At 40.0% G+C, this 25,372-nt stretch overlaps 1 protein-coding gene across 2 annotated transcripts; it reads right to left on the bottom strand.

Moving 5' to 3' along the window:
* Positions 1 to 9,795: 9,795 nt before the first annotated feature.
* Positions 9,796 to 23,861, bottom strand: LOC142522983 (DNA replication ATP-dependent helicase/nuclease JHS1-like). 2 transcript variants are annotated; one of them, XM_075626608.1, is made up of 32 exons: positions 23,742 to 23,861; positions 23,606 to 23,668; positions 23,235 to 23,423; positions 23,085 to 23,138; positions 22,949 to 23,010; positions 22,102 to 22,234; positions 21,858 to 21,968; positions 21,663 to 21,759; positions 21,415 to 21,497; positions 20,867 to 20,932; positions 20,008 to 20,167; positions 19,850 to 19,901; positions 19,632 to 19,689; positions 19,440 to 19,556; positions 19,266 to 19,322; positions 18,206 to 18,340; positions 17,890 to 18,132; positions 16,885 to 16,959; positions 16,382 to 16,500; positions 16,227 to 16,299; positions 16,005 to 16,109; positions 15,707 to 15,874; positions 14,147 to 14,219; positions 13,916 to 14,064; positions 13,345 to 13,422; positions 13,173 to 13,265; positions 12,955 to 13,092; positions 12,577 to 12,616; positions 12,413 to 12,486; positions 11,259 to 11,393; positions 10,448 to 10,567; positions 9,796 to 10,242 (listed from the first exon to the last, which is right to left on the bottom strand). In XM_075626608.1, exons 1-32 carry the CDS (start codon positions 23,760 to 23,762, stop codon positions 10,084 to 10,086), a joined length of 3,300 nt encoding a protein of 1,099 aa, XP_075482723.1. In that variant the 5' UTR covers positions 23,763 to 23,861; the 3' UTR covers positions 9,796 to 10,083. The 2 variants fall into 2 exon arrangements, with proteins under 2 accessions (XP_075482723.1, XP_075482724.1); XM_075626609.1 differs by having other exon boundaries at positions 19,446 to 19,556.
* Positions 23,862 to 25,372: the final 1,511 nt, after the last annotated feature.

The following is a 25,372-nucleotide window of genomic DNA, read 5'->3' as shown; positions in this document are numbered from 1 at the left end:
AACCTGCAGTTACCGACCGGAGTAGCAGCGATCAACGGCGAAGTCTTGGGGAGGTCGGAACCGGTCACCATTCCAGCAGAATGGGACGATTGGGGGGCCAATTGAACACAAGAAAGAGACGAAATTGGATGATGAGCCACAAATTGGGCGTTTCCGATTTCCGACGAATTTCCGGCAATTGATGGTACCACAATATTACCCATAACCTGAGGAGTACACTGGTCCAAGGAATTGAAATTTGGAGCCACGAAACCGGAGTAATTAGCGTTGAAAGTGGACAAAATTAGGTTTTGGGTGGGAAAATCGGTAGATCTGAAATTCCCACCGGAGGTGAACGGCGTTTGGAGCGGGGACAAGGGCATCGTGATCGTCTCGGGGAGAGGGGTACAGATCGGGCCCTGGATCAAACTAACATGGTCGGAGGTGGCCGGAATCGATGAAAACACGATCGGGGTCTCCATGAACAGTGGCGGCATAACTTTCAGGCAAGAAATCGGTGGGCAAATGGACACCAATGGAGATGATTTTTGGACACAAGAATCGCCTTGAAGAGGCGAGTCGATTAGTGTATGAGCGGCGTCAAAAAGACCGGTGGATATCGCCGGCGAAGGGTTGATTTTCAAGTGACGATTTCGACGGGCAAACGGGATCCGATGGGGCTGATTTTTTAGTATGTTGGTCGTTGAGGTGAGGCGCTTCCATTGGTAAGGTGAACCGGCCGGGAACTGATGGCGACAGCGGCGGCGAGGGTTGGGTCATTTTGGGGCGATTTTTTGGGTTTTCGGTGGGTTTTTTTGGTAAAGAGCATTTTTCACAGTTCGTTTGGTTTAGGGTTTAGGGTTTAGGGTTTTTTTTTTTTAAACAGAAACACCGCCGGAAGCGGGGGTGTTAGGCGGACCCCTACCAGTATATACAACAAAATAACAGAACAAATAACACCTAATGGGAGGGGACTAGGCCAAGACCTCCGCAAAAAAGCTATACAATCATAACATCAAAGCATAAATAAAGACATACTACAACATGGCAACCCCAAATACAACAAAACAAAACGCAAACAAACCAACAGTTGCCTCGGAATACATCCAGCAAAATAAAACAAAAGGGTGGGCAAGGAGAACTCTACAGTGAACGTCCACCACATATCGCCCAAAAGGCGAAAAAACAATATCATCCTGGATCAGGAGGTCGCCCATAGGGCAAACTCTCCTGTAGCGCCTTCTGTCGGTAGTAATACCGCTGCTGAGATCGCGTACGGCCCGGAAGTGGTAGCGATAAACAGGCGGTGGTAGAAGAAGGCATCCTACCCTCCTCACTACCCGCACTCACTGACCCCATCTCAAACTTTGGCAAAACACTAGAAACAGTATGATCACTCACAGGATCCTGAACCGCAGGAGTAATCTCAACCACCGTAACAAGAACAACCACAGATGCAGGAACATCTGTAACCGAAGTAGACACCATATCGACCATGCCCGTGATCTCACCAGGACCTGAACCAGTAGGGAGATCCTGCAGTACCTCATAAGAATTCTTCGTGGAAATAGGCCTAATCATATCAGTCCTGAGAACAGGCCGCCGTCGGAGACGCTTAGCATCTGGCATTGGTAAAACGGTACCACTGGGCTGTGCCATCTCAGAAGTAACACCCTGGGGCGGCTCGCTAGGAACCTGAAGAGGGAGTCAGAAACAACACCCTTACCATGAGGACGGGTCCTGCGAGTGCGGGAAGACTGTCCGCTACGAGAGAAAAAATCTAGTGAATGACCCAACAACTGGCAATGGGTACAATAGTGAGGAACCTGCTCATAGACCACCTCAACAACCTGACTATGATCTCCTCACCCAACCCATATACGCTCCGGACGAGCCTGAAGAACATCAATCTCAACACAAACTCTAGCAAAAGATCCTCTAGTCCCATCGGCGGTAATCTCATCAAGGTTTAGGGTTTAGGGTTTAGGGGTTAGGGTTTAGGGTTTAGGGTTTTTTTTTTTTTTGAAGCGGTGGGGTTAGGCAGACCCCTACCTGTATATATCATAAAAGCAAATACAAAGATAAATCCTAAATGGAGAGGGGGACGAGGCCGGGACCTCTCCGAAAAAGGCTAACAGTACTCATACCAATAACAAAAATACCTAGGGTGGCATAATCAGAAGCCAAAGACTAATCCCTAAGTAAAACATAAAAGAAATATGGCCAACAAAGTACGGCACAGAATACATCAAAACAACTATCAACATATCTAGGAATAAAAGACCAAGCTCAAAAGTAGGTGCAACAGAAAGTCAATGGTACCCAACTCTGAGCCATCTGTATGTGTAATGCCACGAAGAGAAGGAAATCATAACCATAAGTCTGCCAACTGCACAAAAACCCATGAACAAAATCCTCTCCGGCTGGAAAGGCACTGTGCAAATGCAGTCAAAACACAAAAAGGAGACCGCGATCCAGCCCAAGTCAATAACCCTAGTGTGAATAGAACCCTGAAGCAACAAGCTGCCAGAAGAGTGCGTCCAGGGGAACAAACACACGCCACAAAAGTATAGATCATGTAAAACCCGACATGGATGGAGCTGAAGACGCCCTCCAGGGAATATGATAGGGCCAAAGAAAAGCACCAAGAGGGTGAGTGCAAGAGCCCACCCAACCCCGAGGAGAACAAGCATGTAGTGTGCGAGTGTCTGGGCCCACTCGCACAAGACTGGCAAAACGGGGGAAAAGAAAAACCCCCTAAATAACAGTACCTGCAAAGAAAAGATATACATATACATATAGAAAGACAGAAGAAATGGATCCAAGTGAAGGGAGGGGCTGCAAACAGCTAAGAACATCTATATCTCAGGTGGGGAATCCCGGAGGTATCCGAGCGTGCAAGTATGGAAATGTGCCTAGGGAGAGAAGGACCTAACTCGAAGGTAAAGTGCCTAAGGGTATGGGCCCTCGCCGCCAACGCGTCCGCCACCAAATTACCCTCCCGGAATATATGCGAAATATGAACATACCGCTCTCTCAAAAGGACCAGAATCCTAGATACAATGTGGTCAAGACCCAAGCAACATCGACGGGAACGAATGAGCTGAATAGAAGTCAGAGAATCAAGCTCGATCCAAAGAGGGAAAAAAGAATGATCGGAACAAAGAAGAAGACCCCTCCAAACCGCCCAAAGCTCTGCCCGGAGAGAAGACCCAGCTCCGATCAACTCGCTGAATGAGAGCACAACCCTCCCGGAATCATCCCGAACAACGCCACCAGCAGCGGAGTCCCCAGATATACCACGCGAGCTCCCATCCACAATAAGCTTGAAGCACACAGACGGCGGTCGCAGCCAGCGAACAATCGCCGTCCTATGGAATCTGTGAAGAGCAACTGAAATACCCAGCAATCTCGCCACATGAAACACACCCAGCCAATGTCTGGGCTTGACAGTACGCGCAGAGTGGGCAAGACGCAGGTAAGACAAAATCTGGTACTTCACCATCTCCCCAGAGATGGGAAGATGACGGTGCTTAGCATCGTTCCGCGCAGTCCAGAGGAACCACAGAACGATGCAAGGGAGAAACTCCCGCACATGGCCCCCCTGGGACCAGACCAAGTTCCTCTTCCACGCACTGAGGAACAAACTGAAATCCTCAGTGTCAGGAATACGGACCCGAAAAACAGCGCCAAAGAAACGCCAAACAGACCGAGCAACCGGGCTGCGAAGGAATATGTGTGAATGTCTCGGACATATCACAACACTGACATCTCGAGGCTAACGCAAAACCCCGGCGCTGGATCACCTCGTCTACTGGGAGCCACTGATGCCAGAATCTCCAGAGGAAGAACGACATGGTAGGCCTCAACCAGCTCCCCCAACACGGGCGGAAGATATCAGAAGACGGAGCACGCTGACGGATCAGCTCCCAAGCAGATCTCACAGAAAAGGCACCATCGGAGCTATGGATCCAGCGTGCCAGATCAGGCTCTCCCGAAAGAACAGGGATCGAAACAATCTCCTCGGCAACCGAAGGAGCAACTACCGCACAAAGGCGATCAAAATCCCAGGACCCCTCAGACAAAAACTGAGATACCCGGACATCACGGCCCCCGCGGACCACACACCGGGAGGACAAAGGAACGTCCCCGAACCAAGTGTCATCCCAAAAGGATACATCTCCGAGTCCAACACGCCAGCGAATGCCAGGCTCCGCACGAGGGCGGATCCTAAGGAGACGACGCCAAATGGGGGATATAGAACCACGGGCGGGGACACAGGCAGGAACATCCAGCCGGCAATACTTCCGAAAAAGGAATCTCACCCAGAGAGATGAGCCCTACCGAAATCTGAACCACAATTTTATAGTAAAGCATTCCACGAGATCTTTCAATCTGCGGAAGCCAAGGCCACCCTCAAGCACGGGGAGGCAAGCCCGGGACCACCGGGCCCAATGCCACTTCCTCTCCAAGGGTCTCAACCCCCAGAGGAAGGCATTGAAGGCCAGCTCAAGCTTCTCCATGACACCCAGAGGTGGCTGAACCACCTGAAACAGATAAATCGGCATGGAGAGATACACACTACGTATCAGGGTCATGCGGCTACCCGGAGAGAGGGTCCGAATCTCCCAACCCTCTAACTTCCTACGAACAGACTGTAGGAGGGGCTCAAAAAGGGAGCATGTCCGATTACCCCGATAAAGGGGAACTCCGAGGTACTTGAGGGGCAGATGACCCTCGGCGAACCCAGTGATGCGCAAAATCCGAGAGCGGAGGCGCCCAGAGCACCTCGGAGGCAAAATCAAAGAACTCTTGGCAGCATTCACACGCTGCCCCGAACAGTTCTCGTAGTGATGCAGAAAGTCGAAAAGGCGCTGCATACCACGAGACCCACCACTGGCAAAAATAATGACATCATCAGCATAAGCCAGGTGGGAAATCAAAATATCATAATCAGAGCGGTACCTGAGCGCAGGATGCTGCAGGTAGAGGCGGTCAAGGCCACGAGAAAGATACTCTGCCCCCAATATGAAAAGCAGGAGGGACAGGGGATCACCCTGTCTGAGACCTCTAGTGGAGCCAAAAAACCCCGAAAGAGAACCATTGATATTCACGGAGAAATGACAGTGAGAGATGCAGGCCGAGACCATCGCCACAACCCACTCCGAGAAACCAAAGTGTCTCAAAACCTCGAACAAGAAAGACCACTGGACCCTGTCATAGGCCTTGGCCATATCCAACTTGAGAATAACATTACCCCCACGAGTGGGGAGAGCGAGAGTGTGAGTGAGCTCCCGGGCGAGGAGAATATTATCAGAGATCAACCGCCCCGGAACAAAGCCACTCTGATTCAATGAAATAAGTCTCTCCACCACAACCCTCAGCGAGAATACAACAGCTTAGAGATTATCGTATTCGTGACATTGCACAGACTAATTGGACGGAAGTCCGACCAAGCATGTGCACCCTCGACTTTGGGAATCAGCGTGATCGTGGTGGCGGTAAAACCCTGTGGGAGGGGAGAACCACTAAATAAGTCAAGTACTGCATCAAAAACATCTGATGAACAATCTCCCAGCAATGTTGAAAGAACGCCGACGAGAAGCCATCAGGCCCAGCCACACTATCAGGATGAATGGAGAAGATGGTCGCGCGGACCTCCTCCAAAGAAGGAGTCGCAGCAATACCATCATTCTCCACAGCAGAAATAACCGAGGGGAGGGCCGAAAAATCAGGACAGGAAAGCGCAGAGGGGTCCCCAGTAAGCAATCCCTGGAAAAAGGAGGCTCCCGACTGCTGAATCAACTCGGGAGACGTCAAACATACCCCATTGTCCCAGATGCGGAAAATTTTATTCGTCACCCTTTTCTTTTTAACCATATTGTGAAAGAGTTTGGTGTTCCGCTCACCATCCTCTAACCAGTGACACGCAGCTTTCTGTCTCCAAAAATCCGCCTCCATGGCGGTGACACGGGCCAGATCCTCATTGCGATCAGACATGGAAGTCCAATTCGACTCTGAGGGATCGGCCTCACAAACAGCTTCAGCAGATTTAACAGCCCTCTCAGCCACAGTGATTTTATCGAAGATGTTCCCAAAAACATCCCAATTCCACCACTTGAGGTGATGCTTGAGATGCTTCATCTTCACAAAAAGGCGAGGCATGCCACTCAGACTGCAAGGCAGATTCCAATTAAGCCTAACAGTCTGCAAAACACCATGATGCCGAAGCCACATACGCTGGAAGCGAAACGAGCTCGGACCACGGGAAAAAATCGGAGCGGTAACCAAAAGCGGACAGTGGTCAGAGACTGTACGGGCGAGATGTTCAACTCGAATGGAGCTGAAATGATCACCCCAATCAACGGAAACAAAAACCTTGTCCAACCGCTTTCAAATGGTCTTATTCGTCCAAGTGAATGAAGACCCCTCAAAACCAGCATCAACGAGACCAGACTCCAAAACGAAAGTGTTGAACTCCTCCATGGGTAGAAGTCTACCACCACGGGTGCCCAAACACTCAGAAGCATCTCTGACGACATTAAAATCTCCCCCAACCAACCATGGACCCATAGCAGGCTTAACCTGAAGTAGGGAAGCCCAAAGGGCTCTGCGCTCAATATAGTTGCACCTAGCATAAACAAATGAACAAAAAATCTCAGTCGGCAAAAACGATGCAGACACTTTGATGTGCAGGAACTGAGCATGATCAAAAACACATTCAGCCCTAACATCAGCAGCAAAAAATGCCCAGATATGACCAGAGAGATTCGAAATGACTCTAGAGAAGCCCAAACGGCGAGTCATAAATCTCTGGTCCAACTCAATCAACGGCTCCAAAATAGCCAGAACTTTGACCTGTTTCTCCTTCACAAAGGCATGAAGCCTCTGCTAGGACTCCGAACTCCGAAGTCCCCGGATATTCCAGATCATGCAATTCATAAAGGGTGGGCAGCAGGATCACCCTGTCGCCTCTTGGACGAATCCTCAAGATCGTCCACCTTTCTCTTCTTCACATCAGCCATACTAACATCTAGAATACCAGACGCAGAGTGTCTATCAAACCCCGAATCGGGGTCCTCCTCAGACACCTGTCTGGCAACCTGCTCATAAACAGGGGACCCCTGTCGAGCAAACACTTCCTCCACCATGGAGGAAACTTCCGGAGAAGCAGGGAGGGAGGGAACCGAATGACTACTGTGATTTTCCAAGCACATAATGGAACCAGCAAACATCGTATCGACACCAACTGTCGGAGAGCTCAGCTCATCCGTACAGTCCTCAAAAGGAATAAACTCCTCCTCCACAAAGACCTGATCACAAGACTGGTCAGGCACACCAACCGTGCCCGAAGGGAGCATCTCAATGATAGGAGGGTCCGAAACATCAATAGCAACGCCCACAGGAGGATTAAGCTCCCTGGGAGCATCACCAGGTAAACCCGCTCCCACATTCCCAAGAGGGAAAAACATCATTAGTATTGTCACCAACTAACAGGGAATCACTACCTCGCTCCGCCTCCGCCTCCGCCTCCCAAGGGGACAAGACATCAAAAGCGTTCGAGGTGCCCGCCGGGACAACATGCCCAGCAGTAGGAACCCGAGCATGAGGACCACGAGGTACAGCCCGCCTCCTCCTCCTGCGACGAGGGCCAACAAACTGCTCAGAATTCGGGTCCTAAGGCCCCTGAACAACACCAGGTGCTACACCCTCCTGAGGTGTTTTGCCCACATCATCCGCCTGAGACGGGGGAACAGGACCAGAAAATCTGGTCCGGACTGGACGTGGATTCTTACCATGCGAATAACACACACGGGTGGCATGGCCCAGCATCTTACATTCAATACAATAAGCTGGTATTTTCTCATAAACTACCTCGATCTCCTGTAAGTGATCACCCAGGACACCCAGATGGACTGGACAGCGCGCAGTCACATCCGTACCTTACATACATACGATACTTTTTCCCTCTTTTTCTTTTTTTTTTCTTTTTATTTTAAAAAAAAAAAGACTCATACAATTTCTAGTGTTCCCTGTTGGAATGAATCTGTGTGTTGTTCCAAAAAGAATTTTTTTTTCAATTTGATGAGGCATTTGCAACGAATTCAACTGGTGTATTTGTTTGATTTCGAGCTCTAAATATTGATCGCCTAATCTCAGTTTTTGTTTTCGACTTTTTTTTTGGCATCGCCACTTCTTATATGCATGTCATATGGCCTCAAAAAGTTTTCTTGTTACTTTAGAGGGCATTGCTAAAAACATTAGGATGGGAAGAAATTCTTGGCGGAGAATGAAATCGTGGAGGTTCCAGAAGGGGATGTTGTAAAATTGACAGATGATGTAATCAACCATGAAATTGCACCAGAAAAGATGGATGGATTTAGAGTGTTTTGAGGACGCAGTCGCATCTTCCAAAGATTTCATTTTTAGAGATAGTGGAAGAAAAAAGAAAACAGACATCGCAGAAGCCGAAAATTGTGATCCAGCAATTTCATCTAAAAACTTAAAAGTCTGTGGAGAGTGGCTCTATTCTTTCTGGTATTCCATTACCTGCGTCCTCCTCCTCCCATGAGCCAAGACCGGGAGTCTCTTTGTTTTTGAGAAGGCTTCTTTGGTACTGGCGAAGGTTAACAAGGTAAGTGAATTTGAATGCTGCCAAATCGAGAGTTTGTAATTTTACCATTGTGTGTGCATTGTTTTTGTTGTTGGTATGAACCGAAGGATTTCATTTGTTGTTTTTTTCATTATTTCAGATATATCAGATAATTAATCCCGATGAGCATGCTGGTTTTATGAAAAAACATTACTTGGACGAAATGTCTTCAAGGGATAATAACTTGCTGTTTTAGACGAGATAAATATGTCTTGTGTTACTATTCACACCAACCCGGACTAATTAATTACCTAATGACCTGCTTGTTGAATGATGAGTTTGAAGCAATTATCGTAAATGACAATTTACCATATAATATAAATATTGGTCGCTAATGCTTTTTTATGGTTCACTTTGGCCTTTTTGTGCTTGCAGTATCTGGACTTCCTTTGAGTGCCAGACTTTGCGTGAGCCGTATATGCAAGGAGAGGCAACTTAGGATTGAATAATGTGTAATTATTATTAACTCCAATGGGTCAATTCAAAAGGAAGGCACAGACGGTATCTGAGAATCGACTAGGGGGAGAAAGATAGAAGAAGTACTAGGGACCATAATGTTTGAACTTTTGAGCCAAAAAATTATCATAATTGTAGTTTGTAGCGTAGCCAGCTGACTTTATACTCAGCATTTGCTGCTCTCTGATTCTCTTGTTAACGGTTTCATCAATCTATAATATTGGTTGAGAAAGTTTCATCTTTTGTTGACGATCTACTTGTCATCTTTTATTGTTCATATTTCTTCCAACCTACCTCAGATGTCAGTTAGATACGAGGAAAATATTATTGTCAAAAATTTTTTTTTTTAAATAATATTCCTGTGTCAAACTCGCTACTATTTAAAAAATCAAACAAACAATTCACTGAAATAATTCATTCAACATTCGGTGAAAACTTTATCTTAAGAAATTTGTATAAATAATATCAACTCTTTTGAACGCAAATAAAATGTCTTCTAAATATACTTAACTTATTTTTACATTTATTAAATAAGCATGCTTCACAATCCCCAATTAATTTATTCAGATATAAAATGCTATAATAATTTACATACATCGAAATTCCGGTACAAAATTAAATGAGTATGATTTTGCTGAACTAGCTGCGGTCAATCTATCACGCCCAACAAGTTATGCCAAATTCAGGTTTCTCTGTATTCTCCCATCATTCAAAACATGCACAGTTTCGGTTATTTTGTAAAACATTAGTTTTATACACAAGATTACAGATATTCGTAAGACTAAGCACTACACCATTCAATAAGAACGCTTACTTATTTTACATGGCTTCAGTTTTGCTTCACTCTCAAACCACTCCATGCACAACAAAATTGCTGCCTCTCACCTCCAAATACCCCAAAACAGCACATATAGATAGTGATATACATAGGCGTCTACATTTTTTTTACAACTGTGAAATGCGCATATATATATTATGTTATGTATACAAGACACTCATCTAAACTGTGAGCATCTCTTCAGCTCAGTTTTATAGTTCACATCCTCCTTGGTGACAACTAAAAAACCAGAAAGCTCTTCTACCTTCTTAATAAGAAGACATAGCAATGGCACTTCTGAAAGAGTTCGGGAAGACCCTACCATAATCAACTTCTTCTGTTCAATGATAGAGGAAAATGTCACCGGTTGTGAACAACATACTGAGGTTTTTATATTATCGTTTCAAATCTGTGTTTTACTTGTATAACTTCCAAAGTTGTAACTTCCAAAGTATTTTAAACAATTACCGTTTAACATAGAATTCATATTCGATTTTAGAGTGGAGGAATAATGATGGAACCACAACAATAATGATTCATACCTTGGCGCGAGTAAGAGCAACATTGATTCTGTGCCAGTCTCCAAGAAGTGAAGAATTGTTGTTCCTTGGAGTTTCGCTGGATCTCACAAAGGACACCAATATGCAGTCTTTATCCCTCCCCTGTGGTCAAGATATACGTAAGAAGGACAAAGAAAAAGCTCTGACAATATTTCCCTTTTATCAAGTAACAATTATATATTTAACGCTGAAAGTTATAGGACTTGAAAATGATGGGATCTTGAGATTCTTTAAGTGAAATTTCTATTGTAATCTCCAAAATGTTACTATGGCCGATGTACACCTTACCAAAGTTCCCTCAGAACCCAACAAGCCAGAACCATTTTTTGTTTCTATTCCAAAACTAGGACACCGATCGGAAGTTTAATTCCGGTTTTTATAAATAAGAAATCAGAATCCAAACCCAAGCCAAAACTAATCAGACCGTGACTGAAACCATGAATTCTTCTGATAGACAACTTTATTTTTTAAATTTATATATAAATTAGATTTAGTGGTTATTTTTATTTTTTCAATAAAAAGATTAAATAGACATAATATTTTGTGGTCTAATTGTTAAATGATTAAACCAAACCGGAACAAAAACCTTCAAGAATCAGAATCCAAATCGTGAGCTTTTTGAGCTAACTTGTTGACTGTTATTAATTTGTATTCGATATCATCAAATTCAAGTTCAAATCATCGAATTCGATCGTTTGTCATTTTTTTTTATGCATATTTTTTATTTCAAAAATAGTTGGTTATTCTGATAAATTGAAGAAGAGAAAGAGATCCTTATAATTTAAAAAATGACCTGATATTTGTCAATGGTGTGTATCTCGACAGGTTCAGAAACAACTCCACGTATACGATTTGTCTGAGAGTTATAGGGTGTAATGATGCCAATATCTCGCCCTTCAATGCCTCTGACAACTAACGATTTGGTGACCTATCAAAAGACATGAATATATATAGAAAACAAATGAAGAAGGTTGAGTGACGACGTGGCACAAGTCTAAAACTCTATTTTCACAATAATTATTACTGGTAGGAAGTAAAATGCACCATACTTCAGGAGTTTATGAGTGATGTAATGCAATATCGATGATTAAAAAAAAAAAAAAACCTAATAATTGATTGAGTTGTTAGAATCATTATCGAGCCAAGGAACAAGTCACTGATGCGATTGAGAGGGCATATCTCTTCCATTTAACATAGGATACATTGTCATTTTTCATTCATCGATTTTATGCAATAGCGCTCTACGTAGTGTGCACTCTTTGTCGGAGAGCCGTGTTTTTGCTCAAATACCGTGCGCTATCTCGCTATTTCTGAAAAAATATTAAAGGCCCGTCAAGACTTTTTAAAATTGAAGTTATTTTTGGTTATTTGGAATTTTGGATCGACTTATTTTGGCATGTAAAGATGAATAATAATGGTTTATATGCCAAACTTGTTTATTTCTACATCGGCTCGAATGCACATAAGTAATGTTGAGTGGTCACTTTGGCAATTAAACTCTCATGAAAATACCAAGCAGAAAAAAAGAATCAACAAGCATCGTTGAGATGGTAATTTTTGGTTGAGAAGATTTGGTTGCACTAATAAATCGTGGTCCTCAAGCTTTCATCAGAGTTAGAATGTCAGTCTTTCGTTTATTAATCATCAAGATTAAACTTGAACTTGAAGTTTTCAAGCTGTTTATCATATCAAATGTAGTAAATTCTTTTCCTTTCAACAAAAAAAAATATTCTTAAAATATACATCTGTTTCAAAAATGCGTTTATTTTTAGCTTTTCATTTCTCCTTTGTACACTGATAATTAAGGCCATTTCAGTCCTCCCACAATTGGAAGATACCTATTCCAACATCCTAGTTTAATAATTTTGTGTATTTTTATTAGGGTTGAGATTCAAAGACACCTAACATAAAACAAAGGGAGAGCAAATAAAGGGTGCGTTACGTTACCTCTGCAATAATATTAGCTTCGATTGGGTTATTTACTGCTTTACGATCATTCTTCTCATACGCAGGCAACAAATCTGTGTTGGGTAAAAATAAATGGTCGATCAACCACAAATGTTTTCAATATAAACAAGACGGCGCTAAGAAATTGAAACCAGAGAAGGAACCTGTATTAATAAATATCACAGGTTGGTTTGGTTCCAAAACCTGTTGAAAATCAACGAAATTAAGTTGCTTCAAGACACTGACATTTTAAATGGTTAAAAAGAGACGGTCTCAAGTAACTTAATTCTCGAACGCAAAATCCAATACCAGTATCAAAAACAAAATTTGAACAAGCATAATGGCATTAGTATTTAGTTTGAGTGGGAATTAATTGACAGGTTCAAGTTATTTTAAGTTATCTGCATTCCAATACAGGAGGGTTCAATTATTTCAACATTCTAGCAACTGAAAAGGGACAAATTGATGCTTATTAGCCATCTCCTATTAAGAAAAAAACACTACATAATACACCCACAAGAATTGAATACAATGTCAAATACCTTCATCAGCCATACAGGTGCAGATAATGATCGCTTGTACCGGAGTTTGGCACTCCCTATTTCAGGAGAGCCACAAACCAATCTGTTTCCATATATCAACGCATTTGACAGTTCCATTATGGCTGTGGACATACGGTACTGCATATTGTAGAATAATTACATTAAGTTTGCCAACAACCAACGAAAGCACTTCAACATCCAACTAAAATCAGCGCAACCTGGCAATGTAAAGCAGCGATTGCCTGTGGATGAGCTTCAGAAAGCCTGGAAAAGAGACTCGCAACCATTCCATTTTCCTTAGCCTCTGGACTCTAATATCAGGTGTACAATAACAAGGTTTTAATGAACTGTACTTCTCAGCAGAAGTGAGCACAGGGGAGAGAGAGAGACCTGGACAAGTGGTGGTAATTGATAATGATCGCCAACAAGAACAAATTTTGATGCAAACATTAATGGTCCCAAGGACACCTGTTGAGAAATGATATATCATTAATTTGATTTCTCTTTATAAACTAACTTCTAATTGAATAGATACAAGAGAATTGAAACAAATATGAAAATCTTAAAATATATATATGCATGAAGGAAAATATTTGAGCAATCGGTTTAAACAGACTATATTTCCAATTCAATAGAGAAACTACTTGTATTTGCAGTTCAAGAGAATATGTGCCACAACTGATAGAACAGAAATATATAGTGACTCTTCATAACCCAGTTCAAGAGAAAATGTGCCACAATCTGCATTTTTTCCTTAAAGCATAGACTCCTCGTAACCCAGGTCCTCCCAAGTTCTAACCTTTGGCTAAAATATAACTTGCCAGTTTAAAAGCATATTTCGTTTTAACCAAATCAAAAGTTCAAGAATCATCTATCTCAAAATCACATGTACCCCAGTATCTCGTGTTCATGTGGTTAAAACAACAAATAGAAATTGTTAAACAAAAGAAAAAACCCTTACTGGAAGAGTTATCTGTCCTGCTTCATCCATGATACACACATCAAATCTCTTATTATTGAGCAGAGGACTAGTTATCCCCAAGCAAGTAACAGCCACAACATGTGTTTCATTCAGCTTTGACTTGATCTCACAAATGCTATCCATGTCCACTGCGGTAACCACAGATATTAACAAAGATAAAAAAGGATTCCGACCATGAAGATAACTCTCGTGAAAGACCGACAATCTGACCAGACAAGCAATTCTCTTGAACTTCCTCATGCACGGCCTCATATCTTCTTCCTATTCGTATGAAATTTATTCCCTGCAAATGAATCATGCAAAACCTATATTGAAATGGAAAGACAACAAAATCAACAATATAGTGACAATCTCAAGTATCATAACGAGAGTCAGAATGACAGCATCGAGGACAAGCATGCAGGTAATGCCATTGAAGGTTTTACATATCATCTTTGAATTTCCAACGGTTATATGGGATTGGGAATCATTAGACTTCCTTTACTCAACAGACAATTACAATCTAGTTATGAAATATTCAGAATGCTAAATGCTTACATGGCACTGGTCAATCAAATAACCAGGTGGTGGAACTATTGAATTTTTTAGGATACAGGTCTGAGTCAGACCAGTGCCTAGTGAATACAAAAAATGCTTAGAAAACAACAGACAAAATCAGAGGTCAAATTACTGTTCAGATACTTAAATTTTGTCAGGAAGAAACTCGAATTTAATAATCATCAATTTCCACAAATGCAAGATTCAACTACAGCATCAAGTTCTTGATATTTCCAATTAACAAGCCTCGAAATTAATATTTATATTACATTCTAAATGACACAAATTAAGGGGTTCGAAATATCTGTTCGATAGTACAAATATTGGAGCCCTGATTCATTTGTATTTGGATGAATACTCTCTAGGTTGGGTCCCTAATATGGTCCATCAAAAAGGTAAAAATAGTCACACTGATCTTAAAATGCGAACAACAAATGTAGTGGACTGCGCAAGCGAAAATCTCCATTAATAGTACCAGAGCCTCAATCAATATGAGTTAAAACAAAAGTTCTCTCAACAAGCAAGATGACGGAAGATGAAAATCCGAGAATGGCTTGGAATGAACAAACTCATGGGCTCACAACAAGCTCTTTTAAAGGCTTTCAGAGGGGTCTACCGAGTTGATTCCTCCCTGGTAAAGATGCGGTACATGGCTATGGCAGCTGTCATTTTCCATATTTGGAGTGCAAGAAACTGTTGGCTAGTTGAGAATGAAGAACAGAGGGCTGATGAAATCTTTCGGAAAATACAAATATGTGTCCCCAGTATATGATGTTTTGAGTAATCTTTGGATGTTAGAAGTCAAGTGGTTAGTTTAGGTTCAAGGAGTTGATGTTTTGATTTCCTGGACATATCCAGTGTACTTGTACCTCTATTTTTTCATGTCAGAAAAAAAAAAAGAAGAGATAACTTGACAAAAAGAGCAACAGCATTCGCAGTTAAGAAAAATGTCCTAAGAAGGGCGCAAAGGTAAAAAAGAAGCTATGGGAAATGGAGTGACCATGTAAGCTGTTAAGCGAAGGAATCCTTAAATTGACTTGGATTTGAAAAAAGTCAAAATTGATGGGAAGGTTTTGATGACCGAGGAAATTGTAGATTCTGAAAGAACAAATAAATAGTTCATAACATTTCAGAACAAATAAATAGATAAAATTTATAATCAGAAGCACTAAAGCTTTATAGATTATGAATGTCATAGTATGTCTGTAAGAGGCAGAAAGGAGAAATCATGACCTGAGCTTTCAATTTGATTAGTAAGTTGTCAACAGCTGAATTTGTGTACGATGTAAGCAAGATGGATGCGCCTCTCATCAACAGTGCCTTTACAGCATGCACCATGGTAGATGTTTTTCCCGTGCCTGGCATCCCGAGAATAAGGGCATAATCCTTTGCTATGAGTATCTGAAAACATTTAATTACAGCCTTCATCAACCAGAGAACATGCGAAAATTAACCATCACAAAACAAGGTGATAAACATACGGAAGAAGAGTTCTAGACAACTAAATCAAAATTAAAAATTGATGAATAACCTTGATTATGGCTCTACGTTGATCATCGTTCAAACTTTTCTCATTCCAGACATATGATATAGCAGGGTCTTGACTATATACACAGCCACTGTCAAATCTAGGCATCTATGACAGATGTACAAAAAATTTGAAATGAAAATTATTTCATATTATATACAAAAAGAGAACTAGTGAAAGCATAAATCTAGAAGACAAGCAGAACATGCACTTTAGAAGGCTTACCTCAAGGTCAACAATCATTTTTCTCAAGCGAGAGCTGTTTTCGTTTTGCAAAAACAATTGAATGAGGTTGAACCTAACAAAAAAAAAGCATAGTGATTATTGCAAGCTTTAAGGAACCTGCTTATAAGAAACAACGAGATAATTTTTTTACTCGCCTCATGATTGCAAATGTTGTCATAACTTCATCTTTGTCGATTCGCCAGGACTGCTGATTGAGAGACGCGGCAGAATCAGGATTGCAATCTGGAACCTTTAAGCGCTTTGCAAAAGACACCTGAATAATTAACAGAGTTTTACAACGGAAAAATGATGCTTATCAAATAAATTTAACGGAAATCCAAAATTTTCCTGTTCCAGAAATTTATCTCATAGCTACATAACAATTGCTGACAATGCTACGATTGGATTTTTGTGTCCTCTACTTGCAAGGGAGAGGTTGTTGGTTTTTTATCCATGCTTCCCCCAGGCCACAACAGCATTTTCATTTAAAGAACATTCAGAAATCCTTTTTAAGAAAAGGTACCAGTGTTATGCAATGCTGCTCTTATAGTTAAAACTTGTGGTGTTACTACAATTTTCTTCAGAGATAACAGAAGCAATCAAAAGTTGATTTTATCATGTGCATGACTTTTTATCAGGTACCACATTGAGAACTTACAGAGATATGAGAGCTACCAATGTCCACTATGATCCCATTAGCAACTCGCAAATAGCCAGGCTCAGAGCTTAAAATCTGCAATAATGATATGGAAAAGCGACTTTGTATAACAATCAGCTGTGAATGAGGATGCAAGTACACCCAGCAGGCAGCAACGTCCAAAAGTCAAAACATTCAAAATTTCATATTGCGTTCAAAATCCATACACGAAGCAACTCTGTTCATAGAACACATAGTGCTTCCACGGACAAACAAAAAGGGCAGAGGTCAAACATAGAAGAATTACAATTGTTGGTGTTTTATATTCGGATATGAACCATTCAGGATGTACATCAACGTAAGCAGCTCCTATGATTTAAAAGTAACAGAAACATGTCCATAATATCAAACACAAATTTCTCGAGACAGTAAAAAAATTGTTTTGTATCAAACAAAATAAATGTTTAGTTCAGTCATTACTGCTTTAATGAAAATCCCTAATTTTATCCAAATGTCTTTCCATATTAAAAATTGTCGTATCAAACAAAATAAATGTTTAGTTCAGTCGTTACTGCTTTAATAAAAATCCCTAATGTTATCCAAATGCCTTTCCATATTCGATTACATGAGTAAATATATTTTTCGTTAAAGCTTCATTAGAATAATTTTTCTGTCATTAAATAAATTATGATACAATAACTAGATTTCTATACACTTTTTTCTCACTGAGCTTCGTTCAATTTCTGCAAGTCTGCAACCATGTCTTATAGAATCACAACAATACAAAGTTAATCAAATGACATAGACATCAAAAAAATTATGACTGCTAGAAACATCTTATAGCAAAATGCAACAAAAATGATAATATTCACGAATGAAATAAATACACTTAGAGAGTCATATGAAATGCAAGAGGAACTTATGAATTCACTCCCGAGGGTACAAGGAAAAGTGAAAACGGGGTAAGAATTGATAAGAGCATTGAGAAAACACTTGAATCAACGTTAAACAGAAACATGTACATACCACGTAGTCGCCATTCCTTAAATTAGTATCTAAGGAAGAGGAAAAACACAATGGTTCCTTGTTGACTTGTTCATCATCAAGAGAACACCCTTGACGCACAAAGCAATAGACAAATCGGCTTCCCTGACAAAATTTTCTCTGGGATGACTTATCTGAAGCATCAAGAACAAGAGAAGGGGATAGGCGAAAGAGCCCGCGATCATTCTCTGAGTTCTTTGGAAACCAAATTTCATTCTTCACAACCTAAAAAAGCCAAAAAATATGTTTATTGACTTAAAAAGGATTGGTATAAAAGTAGACAATTCAGCTATACTACCTCCAATTGCTTAGCTTCCAGATCAATTAATCTTTCCCACTTTTGGAGAAAAACAGTGTGTGAAGTCGATAAATGGGACACAAGAGAGTCAAACACACCACCCAGGCCGCTACTTTCAGCAGCTCCCCCATATGCCTTCATAATTCAATAATTAACAAAATAAAAATTTGTAGGAAAAAATAAACATTGAAGAGTTATGTAAAAATTTCATTGACGGGGACATTTTCGAAGAGTTAATTCATAAATCAACCTTGTTTTTGTCAGCCAAAAGGCTTTGAATTCGTTCATATGTTTAACTTGAATAGAATTCATCTCCCATTCCACTCCACAAATGTGAAATCTAATTTACTCGAGAGCTCAAGACAATAAAAATTGAAAAGTGATTTATGCTACAAAGATTCAAGAATATCTCTCAAAGAATCAGCTGGGGTCTTTCTAGTTGCACCTAACCCCCAGTAAACAGAATGACAAACAGGCACTCTATTCAAATTCATGTATCGACTCTATAAGGATCCAAGCCTACGCTTGGATTGAGGGATTTGAAGCCATGGATTTCAAATCCATTTGAGTGTTCGAATGATTTTATGTTGAAAGAATTTCAATTCCACTCGTTTGTTATTTATCGTAGATGTAATGGTAATTGTGGTAGATTTGACGTGCAACCTAAGAAACTCCTGAACACTTTTTAAAATTCTGAATTTATGTCAAACTACTCTTGAACACTTTTTAAAATTCTGAATTTATGTCAAACTTGTGTAATATGAGCATCCCCATCTGAGGTCTTAAAAAACACAAGCAAAAAGAACTGGAACAGAAAGTTCACTCATCAACATTACCAGCCTGATCAAGTAGAGAATTAATCAATTCATGCAATATAAACAATGATAAATCAAGTAAGCACTATCATAAATGTTTTATGAATTTCCTTTTCAGTAAGATTCCGCTGGTCAAAATCTTCATCTCCTGGCTATGAGAAAATTTTAATTTTTGATATACTTAGTGCATCCAGCAACCAAGACTACGAGTGTCACAAATGATTGGGAAAGCCTCCATAACACACCTTATGGTAAACAGTACATGCACTGAGGTGGCGACAACCTTTGCAAATGTTTGGACTCTGCATAAAATGGGTAAACTTAGAAAGCTATTTCAAATTTGAAACATCATTACTAAGGAAGTCAATTTCTCAAATGGAAAGATTCATAAAGAATTGAGACATATTAAAAGCACCTACCTGTACCTGTGACATTGGGGGCAATTGCTGAGTTGATGATGCCTTACGAATATCGTTCGCCAGCTCATTGCGACGCATTATGAGTCCTGTTAAGTCAGATCGTCTAACAAAGATTCCCTTTCCATGACATTTAGAACAATGTTAAACAAAATTATGCAATCTTAAGATAAAGACCAGATATGTTCATTGTACCTGTGTCTGATCAGTGTGAAGATAATATAGGAGACCATATTCAACGTTCCTCTGGTATCTGAAAAAGAATAAAATGAGGCAACATAGGGATTTTATTGAACAATAGTTTTGAATCATAAGAAAACTCGAAGGCATGGATTACCGAAAACATAAATTACAAGAGCTTGTAAATAGTTTATGAAGGAGTAGAACTCTTTATATGGCTGGGATCTACACACCTCTCAGACATGAGGAGAGAATATAACATTACTTGAGCTGTATGTTCCATAGCTATCTGCTCGTATCAGAAGATTAGAACATGCAGTCATTACGTTGAAAGCAATCATTAGTGAGATATCATCCAATCAAACTCAATCAAGAACAATTGATAGTCAACTTGCCTGACCACTAGTTCCTCTACCAGTTTTGAATTCTAGTGGCATAATTATATCACAATCTTCTGCAGAGTCCAGATCTATTCTTACTCGCAATGAGGCATCAATCATTCCTTTCAATCCATACTTAGGGGCCCAAGCCATTTCTTCAATGTCGATTACCTACAATTATTTCAAAAGGAGTTCAAACAAGGTTTTCCATATTTAACCTTGAAACAAACTTTGCAGCATCTTATCAGTATTCACAGCATAAAGTTTATTGTTCAAGAAACAATTGGCAAGTGTAGAATCATGGCAAACAACATAATGGTAACATGCATGCACACAGACATATATATAAACATAAAGCTATAATATCAAAGATTAAACACTCACAAAAGATGATTATGATACAAATAGAAAAAAATAATACAAAGTATTCAAAGGGAAGCATATGTTTAGTGATTTGTCCCATGCGACGGTATGTAACCGTAAAACTACTGTGTATATTGGTACCACATACGTGCACACATACTAGTTATATTACATATATTTATATGTACTAGGAAAGTGCACGTGCGTTACACGTGGTTGACTAACAATCAAAACATAATTACAAAATTTAGATTTGTTTAAAATCGTTTAAATAAGATCATGTTTAAGAGTATTACCAGCTTGATTCTCACTCAACATTTTCTAATTTTTTGTATAAAGGGCCTAGTGAATTACTGATATTATCAGTTTAACAGCAGTAATCGAATTAAGAAATTCATAACCAAAACTCAAAATATATCAAAGTAAGCATATATAAGAACATGAAATCCAATAGCTCATAACCAATGCGACAAAATGGAATAGTTAATTCAAATGAGATTTCGTTACCTCAGAAATTTTAACCTTTTTCAAACCCTCATCGCATTTAAAATTGATGCTTGGAATTTGGGAACCCTATATTGAAACATTAAAGTCTTGTCAGAGGTTTGGTGTACTTGGCAAAAAAAACTGTACCCATCAATTTAAAGTAAGGCACCTTGCAACCAAAACTTGAAAATTCAATTAAATGGTAGAGTCAAGCTTCGAAAGAATGACATCAAAAAATGCGAAAAAATTATAAAAAACAAAAGAAATTGCCATTGTTAAGATAGCAGCACACCTATTAGTGAGACTAACACGATCTGATTCCGTACATATTTTGCTCACCAATTATTAGCAAAGATCAAGGCACAATATAACAACGTAATACCTACTACATATGTAGTTCAAATAACCTGAACATAGAGAAATAACCTGACTCTACATGATTAAACTCTACCTATCAGTTTATTGCAATGGCAGGAGAAATAATGTACGTAGCCAATCATCTATCAAAACTTTTCGGGATAAAACTTCAAAACTAATTAAGAGGTCATATCACATAATCATTCATCTACCTGTGAATCTCGAAAGCGGGATATCCAATTTAACATTTTTGGGATTGCAGTGATCAAAGTCATCAGGGTATCATTCTCGTTCACTGAAATAAACACCAAGAACTGAAGCTAAGTTTCTGACAGTGTAGAAGTCAACTCTAAGATACTAGAGAGCCAAAAGATCATAAAAGCAGTGTTTTACAAGTTCAATCAATGTTGAGACCTAAGATATCAAAAGAAAAATCAACGAGAGAACAAAAAGTCAACACCTCCACATGCATATAGGTTCTCTATGCTTTTCTGAAGCACAGTTCTCGCATATTCTTCCAGGAATTCTTTTGTTGGAAGTTCTCTAACGAGGCCAGCCTGAAGAAATAAAATTATGTTAGCTCAATGCAAGTATGTTCATCATCCCATGGCTAATTCAGTTTGCAGCACCAGATTCTGGTTAGATCTAAAACAACCTGAAATATTTGATGCAATAAGGTACCCATCAATGCTGCAGCTGAATATTCACTATATTTTAACCTCTCGTCCAGGACAGTGCGCCTTGGGCAGCTGAAACTAGAAGAAACCTAAAGGTATAAAATTATATGAAAACAGTCAGAATAATATATAGCAAGTATGAAAATAGATATTCTTGAAGCTAACATCTATCAGCTGTGTGCCCAAACTGTTATGTATGTCGTAAATAATAATTGGCAATACCCGAGTACCAGACACCAAGTTATCTGGATGGACAATGAGAAAATTTTTCTCACGATTTACATCGCATATTCCCTGGCAGTCAAATTCTCCAATGACGTTAATAGTATCTCCAGGTGCAATCACGCTGAAGTACCTGGAAGGAAAGGTTTATAGTTGGAAAAATACAACCACGTGACTTAACAAGGAACATACTTGAGCATAGAATATATAGACATATATAAGAAGGATCATCAATGGTTGAGCTGTTTAATAATCGAGATTTATACAGAAACATAACCAATTTCAGAAGCAATTAAGCATTCACTAAAAAAGGAAAGATAGTGAATCTGAAGTCTACTAATGCTTTGAGAATGCAGATTTATCCAGAAGTTCACAAAATTTTGTAGAAAGACCTTTAAAATGACATTGATTTCAAATAAAAAATAACTAACAAAACAATATAGTGAGAGCCTAAGACATTGATTTCCAATAAAAAATAACTAACAAAACAATATAGTGAGAGCCTAGCAAGACAAAACACAATGCCGGAATAGAAGACTTTCATTGTTCACAATGTAAAGAGGGTGAGTACAGACACATAAATCAACATGAGATATCAATGAACCCATTAATGTCCTCGTTTTGGCCAAATTAGGCCCAACTTATGGCCCATGCTGTAGCCCTACCCATGGCATAAGTTATAAAACGAGTAACAGAAAGCATAAAAAATTTGCCAGTGAAAATATTTCTATTTGCCTTCAATTTTATGGGGTGAAGGCAGCTCCAAGTGCCAATTTCATTCTCGATTTTAGGTTACATGGCAAACATCATAAAACATCTCGTTTGATAAATACCTCAATCCACTTACCATTCATCCCACAATTGCAATGTCCTTTCCACTCCACTTTGTTCATTTAATAAGTGCAAAACCTGGCAAGTCATTGCCTATAAACACAGCTTAAAAGTTTTGACATAATGTACCAGTCACTCGGATCATGGCATACCTTGAAAAAGGTTTGAGGACCTAATAAATCAGCAGGTCTATGCCTTTCTGTTACCTGTGGCACGGATGTTGTATTAGCAGAATCAATACCAGTCTATTGTGATTTTGACATGCACAAGATATGAGCAAGTAAAGATACATTGATGCATACCTCCAACACAAGAAAACAAACATCAGAACCCATTTTACGCTTTTTTCCTCCTGAATCGTGCGTCAAACGATTTACAACATGATCAGCTTTGAGGGATCTCTCAGTACCTATCGATGTTTCTCTATCTTTAGGAATTGTGGGATCAACAGAAATTACATCTTCTACTTGATCCAAAAGCTCAATCAATGCCTACGTACAAAGAACAAATTTAATGATTAGTATGTTCTTTACAGCATCAACATATGGAAACAAACCAATGGCTCAAGAATCAAGATACTGCTTGAAGAAACGTGACAGCCATTACTGAGAAATAAGCAGATGCGTGGAGTTGGGAGAAATAAATGAAAATGGGATTCAGAAGAAGCAAAAACCTTTTTATTTTTCCATGAACCCAGATGATCGGAGATTCCATTAGAATCTACATCTTTGGGAACCTGCATCACAGACACTCGAAAAATATTGAAAATTTTAAAGAAAATGAACACGCATATGTTAAGATTTAATCACCTTCCCCTGGCAACAAGACATAGATGGCGGGGTAGTGAAAGGACTCTGAGTATTCAGTTCTTCAGATTTAATGTTATTATTTGTATTTTCGCAACTTCCAGTACAACGTGGGTCATTAGAATCTACATCTTTGGGAACATGCTTCTTTCAATCTTTTCGTCTTGTCCAGTTGACAAACAAGACAAGTTTTGACATAATATTCCACATCTTCTTCCATTTTCGGCCAGTAATAAGTTCAAGACAATAAGGCCAACATTCGAGCAACACCTGGGTGACCAGCCCATTGAGGATCATGTGTTTCTCGAAGTAATTCCTTTCGAAGAGGGCCACTTGGAACATAAGCCCTATTTCCCTTGGCAAACAGAAGCTCATCTTCGATCCAATACTTACGAATCTCCCCATTCCGCACTTGATCGATCAACTTCTGATACACCTTGTCAAGAAGAGATGCCTCACGAATTCTACCCAAGAAATCCGACTCAATTACTGTCAATGCTGCTACATAGTCATGTACAGATTTTCGACTAAGAGCATCAGCAACTTCATTAGGCTTCCCAGCCTTGTGAACCAACTGAAAATCGAACTCACTTAGGAATTCTTGCCAGCGTGCTTGTTTAGGAGTCAACTTCTTTTGAGTCTGAAAATAAGTGTTGGCCACATTGTCTGTGATTACAACAAACTTTGTGCCAAGCAAATAATGTCTCCACACCTCCAAGCAATGCACTAGTGCCATCATTTCTTTTTCATGAGTCGAGTACCTCACCTCGACATCCTTCAGTTTCCGACTTTCAAAGGCAATAGGTTGTCGTTCTTGCATAAGAACTCCACCCAATGCACGGTCCGACGCATCTGTACACAGTTCAAATGGCTTGTCGAACTCAGGCAATCTCAGCACGGGTTCTGACACAATGGCCTTCTTGAGAGTCTCAAATGCCTCCACACACTGAACCGACCAAACATATTTGTTGCCTTTCCTCAATAAGTCAGTTAATGGTCCAACGATCCGAGAATACCCCATAATGAATCTCCTGTAGTAATTGGTTAAGCCCAAGAAGGACCTTAACTCAGATTCTTTCGTCGGGGCAGACCAATCAACAATTGCTTGCACCTTCTTTTTATCCATGTGAACCTTTCCATGGCTTATCACATGTCCAAGGAAAGTAATCTGATCCCTACAAAATTCACACTTCTCTTTTTTCACATACAACTCGTATTTTCTAAGGCGTGAGAATACATCAGTCAAATGCATCAAGTGATCTTCCAAAGACTCACTATATACCACGATGTCATCCAAATACACAACCACAAAACGATCCAAATACTCAAACAGTACATCATTCATCAGGTTGCAAAACGTCGCAGGAGCATTTGTAAGACCGAAAGGCATCACAAGAAATTCGTAGGAACCGTACCTTGTGACACAAGTAGTCTTGGCCTCATCTGCTTCAGCAATCCTCACTTGCCAATAACCTGATCTTAGATCGATCTTTGTGAAGTATCTCGCCCTTGACAGCTTGTCAAATAAATCCAGGACATTTGGAATATGATACTTATTTTTTATAGTAACCTTATTCAAAGCCCTATAATCGATGCACATCCTTAGCGTCCCATCCTGTTTCTTTTGGAACAGC

Source organism: Primulina tabacum, chromosome 13 (assembly GCF_025594145.1).
Source record: "Primulina tabacum isolate GXHZ01 chromosome 13, ASM2559414v2, whole genome shotgun sequence".
Lineage (NCBI taxonomy): Eukaryota > Viridiplantae > Streptophyta > Magnoliopsida > Lamiales > Gesneriaceae > Primulina > Primulina tabacum.
This window is presented reverse-complemented; position numbering and strand designations above follow the sequence as displayed.